The following is a 12,927-nucleotide window of genomic DNA, read 5'->3' as shown; positions in this document are numbered from 1 at the left end:
AGTATAGGATGCCATTTTGGACGCACACCAGTGGATTCCACGACGCGGTTAGATTTTAGTAGCTAGGACCGCTAATTCTTGTCCTGGAATCCCGCTTAACTGACAGGTTAAAGTCTGCTTGAAAGAGCCGCTAACCTAGCTAAGTTGCTAGCCATCAAGCTAACAAAGTTAGTCCCAGATTAGTTTTCCAATGGAGGCCTCCTTGTCTGGAGAAGTAAATGAATGGTTCCAGCCCTGTAGGAGTTCTATCTACTACGCTTTGTTTTGGGACAAACCGGATCACTCAGAGTTCCAATGCGGCAATTGTTTGCTTGCCGTGGATTAAAGGCTTGAGGTGGCTTCCTTGATTACACAGGTCACCAGCCTACTTAAAAACTATGGAAAAGGCAGAGTGGAATGATTACGCCGATGGCTGGATGGCGTTCGCGCTTGTTGCATGCATCTCAGCCTTGTCGTTTGTCGTTATCCGACTGGCCGGTGTTGCCAGGAGTTCGTTCACCAGGGGAGCCATCTCCTGCCTCACTTTCCCCATCTGATAGCGGAGTCGAAGGAGCACAGCAAGAGGAGCATGGCAATCAACGATGGTCGCATGTCTTGAGCCGTGGAAGCCCGCAAAGCAGTCCTCCCACAAAACTCTCCCAACGAGAGGCCCGGAGCGAATTAAAAATAACAAATAGTTTCGCCGCCTGATCTCCTGCACCTTTGTTGCTGGGGGTACCTGTGTCTGCGGCCTCTGTGCCTACTCCTACTCCTCCCCCTACGATTTAGAAGTTGACATCGGCAACCTTCTGTCGGCAACCTACCAGGGTAGAATGAAATCATCAACATGTATTGATCACATCTTTACTAATGCTGCAGAAATGTGCTTGAAAGCAGTATTCAGATCCATCGGATGTAGTGATCACAATATAGTAGCCATATCTAGGAAAAACAAAGTTCCAAAGGCTGGGCCTAATATAGTGTAGGAGAGGTCATACAATAAGTTTTGTAGTGATTCTTATGTTGTTGATGTAAAGAATATTTGTTGTTCCATGGTGTGTAATGAGGAGCAAACAGACACAGCACTTGACACATTTATGAAATTGCTTATCCCAGTTTCCAATAAGCATGTACCCCTTAAGAAAATGAATGTAAAAACTGTTAAATCCCCGTGGATTGATGAGGATTTGAAAAATGGTATGGTTGAGAGGGATGAGGCAAAAGAAATGGCAAATAAGTCTGGCTGTACAACCAATTGGCAAATGTACTGTGAATTGAGAAATCATGTGACTAAACTGAATAAAAAGAAGAAGAAACTACACTATGAAACAAAGATAAATGACAAAGAATTATGCTAAATTGCTTTGGAGCAACTTCAAGGAAATTTTGGGAAAAAAGACAAACTCAGCTCCATCATTTATTGAATCAGATGGCTCATTCATCACAAAACCCACTGATATTGTCAACTACTTTAATGATTTTCTAATTGGCAAGATTAGCATGACATGCCAGCAACAAACGCTGACACTACACATCCAAGTATATCTGACCAAATTATGAAGTATGGAAGAGGTGAAAAAATATTGTTGTCTATCAATAATGACAAGCCACCAGGGTCTGATAACTTGGATGGAAAATGACTGAGGATGATAACGCTCGATATTGCCACTCCTATTTGCCATATCTTCAATTTAAGCCTACTAGAAAGTGTGTGCCCTCAGGCTTGGAGGGAAGCAAAAGTCATTCCGAAACCTAAGAATACTAAAGCCCCCTTTACTGGCTCAAATAGCCAACCAATCAGCCTTAGTAACGTTTTGGGAGAAAATGTGTTTGACCAGATACAATGCTATTTTACAGTAAACAAACTGACAACAGACTTTCAGCACGCTTATAGGGAAGGACATTCAACATGCACAGCACTTACACAAATGACTGATGATTGGCTGAGAGAAATTGATGATAAAAAGATTGTAGGGGCTGTTTTGCTGGACTTCAGTGTGGCTTTTGACATTATTGATCATAGCCTGCTGCTGAAAAAACATATGTGTTATGGCTTTACATCCCCTGCTATATTGTAGATAAAGAGTTACCTGTCTAACAGAACTTAGAGGGTGTTCTATAATGGAAGCCTCTCCAACATAATCCAGGTAGAATCAGGAATTCTCCAGGGTAGCTGTCTAGGCCACCTACTTTTTTCAATCTTTACTAACAACATGCCACTGGCTTTGAGTAAAGCCAGTGTGTGTGTATGTATACGGATGACTCAACACTATACACGTCAGCTACTACAGCGACTGAAATGACTGCAACACTTAACAAAAAGCTGCAGTTAGTTTCAGAATGGGTGGCAAGGAATAAGTTAGTCCTAAATGTAAAAAAACTAAAAGCATTGTATTTGGGACAAATCATTCACTAAGCCCTAAACCTCAACTAAATATTGTAATAAATAATGTGGAAATTGAGCAAGTTGAGGTCACGTAAGGCCAAGTAAGTTAAGAACAAATTCTTATTTACAATGACGGCCTACCCTGGCCAAACCCTAACCTGGACGACGCTGGGCCAATTGTGCGCGGCCCTATGGGACTCCCAATCACGGCCGGTTGTGATACAGCCTGGAATCGAACCAGGGTCTGTAGTGACACCTCTAGCACTGAGATGCAGTGCCTCAGACTGCTGCGCCACTCGGGAGCCCCAAGACACCCATGCACACCCATGCATAACCCACAAGACATAGAGGTCTCTTCGCATTCCCCAAGTCCAGAACAGTCAATGGGAGGTGCACAGTACTACAGAGCCATGACTACATGGAACTCTATTCCACATCAGGTAACTGATGCAAGCAGTAGAATCAGATTTTAAAAAAACAGATCAAAAACAACTTATGGAACAGCGTGACTGTGAAGCAACACAAACATACACACAGACACATGCACATACACATACACACAGACATATGCACATAATTATCTATGCATAGTCACTTCACCCCTACCTACATGTACAAATTACCTTAACTAACCTGTACCCTCTCACACTGACTCAGTACCGGTATCCCCTTTATATAGCCTCGCTATTGTTATTTCATTGTGTTACTTTTTAACATTTTTTGCTTTAGTTTATTTGGGAAATATTTTCTTAACTCTTCTTGAACTGCACTGTTGGTTACGGGCTTGTAAGTAAGCCTACACTTGTTGTATTCGGCACGTGTGACAAATAAAGTTTGATTTTATGTGTACACACACATGATAACATATGCACTATACACACACACGTACCCTAGGATTTTCTGTTGGAGATATGTGGTAGTGGAGTAGGGGCCTGAGGGCACACACTTAGTGTGTTCTGAAATCTGTTATGACTGTATTATAATGTTTTTAAAATTGTATAACTGCCTTAATTTTGCCAGACCCCAGGAAGAGCAGCTAATGGGGATCCATAATAAATACAAACAGTCTCTCTATATAGCTAATGGAGATCCATAATACATACAAATACAAACAGTCTCTGTATGTGACACTTTACATGCACATTGTGACACTAAAAGAACACAGAGTGCATTACAGTTCTCTCCATTCAATCGCTGTTATCATGGAGAGAGCTTTCAGCGCTCAGCACTGACGTCAATGACCAAATACGTCAATAAGTCTAAATTAGTTGTGATTCATTGAGCTATTATTGAAATGCACTCGCTTTATTATCTCCTGATTTCCCGCTTTAATTTTCCCTTATCATCATCCCTCTTTTCATCCCCCCCCCTCTCTCTCTCTCTCTCTCTCTCTCCCCATCTCTCTCTATACCCCCCTCTCTCACCCCCCAGTGGGCGGCCAGCTGCTGTCGGTCCTGGATGAAACAGAGAATGGCTTTGTGTGGGAGCACATCCAGGGCTACCAGGAGCAGGCCCACGGAGCCTGGCTGGGTATGACCTTTAACTCCAAAGGTAAGGAACTCCTCAGGGTGTACACAGTGAAAAGTATACACAGACTGTTAAAAACATGTAAATATCATATACTGTAAGGTCATATAATCTAATGGGTACTGTAAGAAGAGTAATTTATCAGAGTAACATATACTATCCATATACTCATTCATATATTACATACATGATTTCTACACACTTTTTGCAATAGGGTATTCCAGGGCTATTTCAAGATATTCTTCAGACAGGCATGGCCATATTGTGTGAACATCTGTGTGTGTGTGTTTGTGTTTGTTTGTGTGTGTGTGTGTTATTCCTGGTGTTGTCCTGCAGGGGGCAGTCTGATGTGGTCTGAGAGTGCAGAGGTGAAGTTCACTAACTGGGAGGTGCAGGGCACCAACCTGAGCATGCTGTTTCCCAACACCTGCTTCTGGATCCAGAGCAACACAGGCCTTTGGAAACCAGGCTCCTGCAAGAACCGCACACACGGAGTCATCTGCAAACGGCCACGCAGTAAGGAAGGCCTCACCCTGTAGCGCAGACAAATAACACTATGGACAATGTCATACGTGTACACAGTGATAGCAAAGATGTATAACCACTTACAGTGCTTCATTTATAACTGCAAACAGCAATCTCTGAGCTGACAACACAACTCAAATGTTATCTTTTCCGTTGCAGGTGCTGAGGCTTTGGCGGTAGTCTGTAAGTATGGATAGGATATCTTATGTTGTTTCTTCAAGTCATGAGATTTGTTTAAATCTGTAATGCTAATCTGTAAAAAAGAAAATAGTTCCTCTCTCCCGCTCTCACTCTTTCTCCCCTTCTTTCTCTCTCTCCCCCTCCCTCCCTGTTTGTCTCAGCTGAAGAGGACCACCTGCCCACTCTGATTGTGATCATGGTGACGGGCCTGGTGTTGGTGGTCCTCATCGTGGGCGTGATCTACCTGTACCGCCGGCACCAGGCAGGCTCCCGGGGATCTTACGAGGGGGCGCGCTACAGCCGCACCAACTCCAACCACTCCGAACAGGCCGAGAAGAACATCCTGGTGTCTGACATGGAGCTCAACGAGCAGCCGGAGTAGCACAGCCAACCAGGACTGGCCCCTCCCCCCCGGGGCAGGAGACACCTGGGAGTACCTAATACTGACTGACCCACTGTCTGACTGATACACGTTCTGCTTCTACATTTTATGTCCCTGTTCTGTTTGAAAAGATGTTGAAGACGCTGAAGCTCTTTGGTGTGTAGAGCGCAGCAGATGCCAATCAAATTCCATTTAAACAGTCATTCTCCAAAATGGTTAATAATATGCAAATTACAATATGAACTGCTTTTCTTAGTAGTATAGCAATAATGTTTCTAATGTCAGTTTCACATTTCATTTCAAACACTTCCTGTTTTTGGTCGCTATGTCTAAAAGGCAGATGACAAAAGCCAAAGACTAAGGCTTTGCACCAGTTCTTCCCTTGTCAGGAGACTCAGTATCATCCAAATATCAACACAACCTCCATCGAGACCATGACAGTATTTACCTGAGGTTAACTTCAGGTTTGTTTTGTATATTTCCTTTTGGTTTGTTTGTGTGTTTTCTGTCCAGTGCAGCTGTAGTGAATCTGTAGTGAATCCTCCTTCTAATTCTGGTTGTTGTGGTGAAGCTTTTGTTGTTGCCCGTCCCCTTCCCTCCCTCCCTTCTGTTCTAACTGACACGTCAGCAAAGACTGGTTGGAAAGCAATACTTACTTCAGTGTGGGAGAGAAGAGGGCAGTGATTTTAGAGTGACGATTTTAGAGTGATTTTAAAGAGTCCCTGGCCTGTTCACCACAACTGCACATACAGTAGGAGAGAAAGAGATTTGACGTTGATACAGACTGATACCGTCTTTTGTTGTCTTGGTACAGTGTGATGGGGTAGATAAGGGTATTATATCTCAGTATGTAACATTCTAGAGGGTTTTAGAGGGTTTGTTTTAGCACTTTCTACCACAATCGTGAGAAGAGCCAACATGTATTACTTAAAGTAACTGTCCAGTGTTTCCAGATTTCTATGAAATAGGACCTATAATTAATTACACTATGAGTGAAATAGTTTCCCTTCAAATCATTTTTAATTAGGTATGTTTAAAAGCAGCTTTTCTGTGTTGGAATGGTGTGGGTGTACCCCAACAACAGAATGGTGCGGGAGTATACCGGTCATTAAAAATATTCATGCAAGTAGACCGCTGATTGGCCAGCTCATCCTCCACAGGAGAATAAAATCATCCTCTATGAGGAAATAGCAAGCGTTTTGTAGACAGTCTGTTTGAGATACAGGTTCGAGGCTGTTTTTTTTCTCCAATTCATGCTTTGACCACAAATACGAATATAGTATAAGTCAACAACATTACTTGGTTATGAGTTAACAGAATATGAACTTTTAAAAGTGAGATTTTCACTAGACAGTTACTTTTTTGTGTTGTGGTCTCATCGCTGCAACTCCCCAAAGGGCTCAGGGGGGGGCGAAGGTCGAGTCATGCGTCCTCCGATACATGACCCGCCAAACCACACCTTTCAACACCCACCCACTAGCTGCACTGTTCAACTGATGACTGAAGTCAGCCTGCAGGCGCCCGGCCTGCCACAAGGAGTCGCTAGAGCTCGATGAGCCAAGTAAAGCCCCCCGGCCAAACCCTCCCCTAACCCGGACAATGCTGGGCCAATTGTGCACCTCCCTATGGAACTCCCGGTCACGGTCAGTTGTGACACAGCCTGGTATTGCACCCAGGTTTGTAGTGACACCTCAAGCACTGCACTGCAGTGCCTTAGACCGCTGCGCCACTCGGGAGGCTCCTAGACAGTTACTTTAAGCAAAGGACAGTGCATTCACTCCTTTGTTTATGCATTATTACTAAGGTACTTTTCAATTGTTTTTGTTTTATTTCCTTCCTTTGGCTTTTGGATGGGTAACATGGTGTAAAGTAGGTGAACGTCAGTGTTAGTCTCATGACTGGTACGGATGGTTAGATTTCCCTTGTTAATGTCTGTGTTTGTTGGTGGTACGATTACACAGTGACCTGCAGCCATGGAAAACATAACCTATATATACAAAAGTATGTGGACACCCATTCAAATGAGTGGATTCAACTATTTCAGCCACACCCGTTGCTGACAGGTGTATAAAATCGAGCACACGGCCATGCAATCTCCATAGACAAACATTAGCAGTAGAATGGCCTTACTGGAAGAGCTCAGTGACTTTGGTGCCACCTTTCAAACTAGTCAGTTTGTCAAATTTCTGCCCTGCTAGAGCTGCCCCGGTCAACTGTAAGTGCTGTTATTGTGAAGTGGAATAGTCCAGGAGCAACAACGGCTCAGCCGCGAAGTGGTTGGCCGCACAAGCTCACAGAACGGGACCGCCGAGTGCTGAAATAAATTGTTTGTCCTTGGTTGTAACACTCACTCCTGAGTTCCAAACTGCCTCTGGAAGCAACGTCAGCATAAGAACTGTTCATCAGGAGCTTCATGAAATGGGTTTCCATGGCCGAGCAGCTCAATGCCAAGCGTAGGCTGGAGTGGTGTAAAGCTCGCCACCATTGGACTCTGGAGCAGTGGAAACGCATTCTCTGGAGTGATGAATCACACTTTACCATCTGGCAGTCCGACGGATGAATCTGGGCTTTGGAGGATGCCAGCAAAATGCTTCCTACCCGAATGCATAGTGCCAACTGTAAAGTTTGGTGGAGAAAGACTAATGGTCAGGGGCTGTTTTTCATGGTTCGGGCTAGGCCCCTTAGTTCCAGTGAAGGGAAATCTTAACGCTACAGTATACAATGATATTCTAGACGATTCTGTGCTTCCAACTTTGTGGCAACAGCTTGGGGAAGGCCCTTTCCTGTTTCAGCATGACAATGCCCCTGTGCACAAAGCGAGGTCCTGACCTCAACCTCATCAAACACTTTTGCGATGAATTGGAACGCCGACTGCGAGCCAGGCCTAATTGCCCAACATCAGTACCTGACCTCACTAATGCTTTTGTGGCTGGAAGCAAGTCCCCGCAGCAATGCTCCAACATCTAGTGGAAAGCCTTCACAGAAGAGTGGAGGCTGTTATAGCAACAACGGGGGGACCAACTCCATATTAATGCCCATTATTTTGGAACGAGATGTTCGATGAACAGATGTCCACATACTTTTGGTCATGTTGTGTAACTTAGGTCACCTGTAGGTCATTCACTTGAAAAGTGACACATCTGACATGAGTCAACATGTACAGTACCAGTCAAAAGTTTGGACACACCTACTCATTCCAGAGTTTTTCTTTGTTTTGACTATTTTCTACATTGTAGAATAATAGTGAAGACATCAAAACTATGAAATAACATACATGGAATCATGTAGTAACCAAAAAAGTGTTAAACAAATCAAAAAAATGTTTGCACACTCTTGGCATTCTCTCAACCAGCTTCACCTGGAATGCATTTCCAACAGTCTTGAAGGAGTTCCCACATGTGCTGAGCACTTGTGGGCTGCTTTTCCTTCACTCTGCTGTCCAACTCATCCCAAACCATCTTAATTGGGTTGAGGTCAAGTGATTGTGGAGGCCAGGTCATCCGATGCAGCACTCCATCAATCTCCTTGGTCAAATAGACCTTACACAGCACGGAGGTGTGTTGACCAACAGGACACTTTTTGGTTACTACATGATTGATGTCTTCACTATTATTATACAATGTAGAAAATAGTAAAATAAAAACTCTTGATTGAGTAGGTTAGTCCGAACTTTTGATTGGTACTGTATCTACAGCATTACAGTTCTGGATGTTGCAACAAACTTTTGTATGTGGTATGTACCCTCTATATCAATGCAAAATACAGCTAGGAAAACCAAATAACTAGTTTGAAAAGGGAAATGATCCACCACATAGTTCAAATATTTAGAAATAGAAAGATCAACTCATCCATCTTATTTCCCCTTGTCATGTCTTAACCTTATGTAGTACATTATTGGGAGGAGGAAAGTAAGGTTTCTAACAGGTCACAACTAGATTTAATGCAGGCAATCAACCAAAACCCGAACCTCTGGGTTCCCGTTTGAATAGGAGGCAAAGACAGATGTTTTCTTCCCCCTCATAACATTCTACAGTTCGCTCCTTCTCATGACCGGATTTCTGTCCTGCTCCATGGAATGCTTTGGAGAAGTTTTAGATAGAAACTCTTGGTGGGACAGTGAGCCACGCTTCAAAACCAGCTCTTTTCTGCTCTGTAAATCGGACGAATCTGGCTGAGGAGAGAGAGGGGGAGGGAGGATGGAAGGAGACGAAGGGGTGAGGGGGATCGTGTGTGTGTTATCGTCTCCAACTGTGGAATGTTGAGTCGGCAAGAAGAGCTCAGTGGCAGGTCTGGAACCGATCAGAGCAGAAGAGCTCAGGGCCGAAAGAGAAGGGTGAGAAAATTGGAGAAAAGGGGAAAAAAATAATGGAGGGAGAGAGAGACTGACAGGCAGGCAGGTATGGGGAAAGAATGGCGCAGGGAGGGAGGAGTGGAGATGAGAGAAGAGAAGGGAAATGTCCTAGGTTCACCCTGCCTCCTAGTGGAGGATTGCTGTAGCACCCTGCTTCCAAATGACTGCCCAACTGGTTGTAATGGATTTGAGCTGCCTACAAGTTGGAGTTGCCTACAAAGTGATGATGTGAGTCTGGCCCTGATTTCCTACCCTATCTGGGACTGACTATGTGACTGTGGTGGGCTTTTTACATTTCAGTCCCTGTGAAGAAAGGTTCAAATAAGCACCTGTTTTGATTTTTAAAATATTTGTTGTTTTTATATGAAATGAATAAAATATATGTTGGCTAAATGACTGTCAATAGAATTATTTAATAAATTGTTGGTACTTTAGTTACACCATTATATGCACGTCATTGTGGGGGGACGAGATGTTTACTGTTGCCTTGTTAAATCATGACTGAACTAGTACGATAAATAGTTGTGATGTTGAAGAACCCCCACCAGAGGGCAGGTCTTGCTCACAGTAACACCTTGACTGTGTTAAAATTAGTACCTCACTTTCCTGGTCTGATGCATCATATTCTCTCTCTCTCTATCTCTGTCTCTCTGTCTCTCCACCCCATACATATCTGTTTATGTGTCCTTGAATATCTGCAGCTGTGTCTCCATCCAGTCTGTTCAGACTCTTAGTTCAGGCTGTGATCCTGATCTGCCACACCTCATTGGAGGAGAATGAAACGAGAGCCTCTACCTTTGCTCTGGCAGGGACTCCTCTCTGTCTGGCTTGGCAGGCACCAATAGCTTGTCTATGTGCGGCCTGCCTGTTGCAGCTGATCTGGCAGCGAGGCATTGTGACTGGCTGCCCCTAGCTGTAGCTGGAGGACTAATGTGCTGTGAGCCATTTTAATGAGTTCAACTGGAGCCCTTTAAGACTGAGACAATCAGTGTGTCAGACTGGGTGTGCCAGCCAAGCGGACATGAGGTCCGACGGCTCTATCCACTGGCCAGGGGTACACTGTATGGCAAATTATTTGACCTAGGTGTCTGTCCAGGGGGTTGTTCCATGGAACAATGGACCAGAGGTGTAGTGATTAGGCAGAACACTTGGATTAATATAGGTATTTAGGCAGATTGTTTGTGCCCTAATCAAGCGAGAGACCTCTCCGTCTGTGTAGGGAGGGAATCACTCATCCCAAATCAAACAGAGGAAATTGTTTCTCTTGCAGGGGAGAGAAAACTAAATGTCTGTGTCATTATCTCACTTAGACTGCCTGTCGAAACTCCTGCCTAAATATTTTACGCTGTTAGTGGTACTGATGTAAGAACCATAATGCAGAAAATAGCATTTGTGTATTTTAAGTTATTACAGTATTATTATTTATGTGAATATTTGTACATTTGTTCATATTTAGAATATTGATATCTATTTGGATCATTCCATTATGGATATTTGTATATAAATCCCCCTTTGTATAGGCTAGCACAGACTGGAATATGTTCCGGGATTCTTCCGATGGCATTGAGGAGTACACCATATCAGTCACTGCCTTTATCAATAAGTGCATCGAGGATGTCGTCCCCACAGTGACTGTACGTACATACCCCAACCAGAAGCCATGGATTACAGGCAACATTCGCACTGAGCTAAAGGAGTGGGACTCTGACGCGGAAGCTTATAAGAAATCCAGCTATGCCCTCCGACGAACCATCAAACAGGCAACGTGTCTATACAGGTCTAAGATCGAATTGTACTACACTGGCTCCGACGCTTGTCAGATGTGGCAGGGCTTGCATACTATTACAGACTACAAAGGGAAGCACAGCCGAGAGCTGCCCAGTTACATGAGCCTACTAGACGAGCTAAATAACTTCTATGCTCGCTTCGAAGCAAGTAACACTGAAACATGAATGAGAGCATCAGCTGTTCCAGACGACTGTGTGATTACGCTCTCCGCAGCCAATGTAAGACCTTTAAACAGGTCAACATTCACAAGGCAGCAGGGCCAGACGGATTACCATGACGTGTACTCCGAGCATGCGCTGACCAACTGGCAATTGTCTTCACTGACATTTTCAACCTCTCCCTGTCTGAGTCTGTAATACCAACATGTTTCAAGCAGACCACCATAGTCCCTGTGCCCAAGAACTCTAAGGTAACCTGCCTAAATGACTACCGACCCGAAGCACTCACATCTGTAGCCATGAAATGCTTTGAAAGGCTGATCATGGCTCACATCAACACCATTATCCCAGAAACCCTAGACCCACTCCAATTTGCATACCGCACCAACAGATCCACAGATGATGCAATCTCTATTGCACTCCACACTGCCCTTTCACACCTGGACAAAAGGAACACCTATATGAGAATGCTATTCATTGACTACAGCTCAGCGTTGAACACCATAGTGCCCACAAAGCTCATCACTATGATAAGGACCCTGTGACTAAACACCTCCCTCTGCAACTGGATCCTGGACTTCCTGATGGGCGGTCCCCAGGTGGTAAGGGTAGTTACCACATCTGCCACGCTGATCCTCTACACGGGGGCCCCTCAGGGGTGAGTGCTCAGTCCCCTCCTGTACTCCCTGTTCACTCATGATTGCATGGCCAGGCACAACGCCAACACCATCATTAAGTTGGCTGATGACACAACAGTGGTAGGCATGATTACCGACAATGATGAGACAGCCTATAGGGAAGAGGTCAGAGAGAGATCTGACAGTGTGGTGCAAGGACAACAACCTCTCCCTCAACGTGATCAAGACAAAGGAGATGATTGTGAACTACTTGAAAAAGAGGACCGAGCATGCCCCCATTCTCATCAACGGGGCTGTAGTTGAGAGCTTCAAGTTCCTTGGCGTCCACATCACCAACAAACTAACATGGTCCAAGCATACCAAGACAGTCGTGAAGAGGGCACAACAAAACCTATTCCCCCTCAGGAGACTGAAAAGATTTGGCATGGGCTATCAGATCCTCAAAAGGTTTTACAGCTGCACCATCGAGAGCATCCTGATGGGTTGCATCACTGCCTCGTTTGGCAACTGCTCGGCCTCCGACCGCAAGGCACTACAGAGGGCAGTGTGTACGGCCCAGTACATCACCGCAGCCAAGCTTCCTGCCATCCAGGACCTCTATACCAGGCGGTGTCAGAGGAAGTCTCTAAAAATTATCAAAGACTCCAGCCACCTTAGTCAGAGACTGTTCTCTCTGCTACCGCACGGCAAGCGGTACCGGAGCACCAAGTCTAGGTCCAAGAGGCTTCTAAACAGCTTCTACCCCCAAGCCATAAGACTCCTGAAGAGCTAATCAAATGGCTACCCAGACTATTTGCATTACCCCCCCTTCTACGCTGCTGCTACTCTCTTTTATTATCTAAGCATAGTGACTTCAAATAACTCCTTCTACATATAGGTATAATGTACATAAAACCTTATTTACCTCAACACCGTTGCCCTCGCACATTTACTCAGTACCGGTATCCCCTGTACAGTTGAAGTCGGAAGTTTACATACACTTACATTGGAGTCATTAAAACTCGTTTTTCAAC

At 44.5% G+C, this 12,927-nt stretch overlaps 1 protein-coding gene across 2 annotated transcripts in view; it reads left to right on the top strand.

Annotated features, from left to right (window-relative positions):
• The window catches only part of LOC106600995 (C-type mannose receptor 2), a 47,868-nt gene extending 38,145 nt beyond the window's left edge, over positions 1 to 9,723 (top strand). For both annotated transcript variants that reach the window (XM_014192828.3, XM_014192827.3), the window contains exons 26-29: positions 3,797 to 3,916; positions 4,229 to 4,408; positions 4,577 to 4,600; positions 4,759 to 9,723. In XM_014192828.3, coding sequence (XP_014048303.1) covers positions 3,797 to 3,916; positions 4,229 to 4,408; positions 4,577 to 4,600; positions 4,759 to 4,979 — 545 coding nt within the window. In that variant the 3' untranslated portion in view covers positions 4,980 to 9,723. The remainder of the gene's footprint in view (positions 1 to 3,796; positions 3,917 to 4,228; positions 4,409 to 4,576; positions 4,601 to 4,758) is intronic.
• The last annotated feature ends 3,204 nt before the right edge of the window (positions 9,724 to 12,927 follow it).

This window comes from Salmo salar, chromosome 03, assembly GCF_965601325.2.
Source record: "Salmo salar chromosome 03, fSalSal1, whole genome shotgun sequence".
Lineage (NCBI taxonomy): Eukaryota > Metazoa > Chordata > Actinopteri > Salmoniformes > Salmonidae > Salmo > Salmo salar.
The sequence above is the reverse complement of the archived record's forward strand: the minus strand, read 5'-3'. Positions and strand labels throughout refer to the sequence as shown.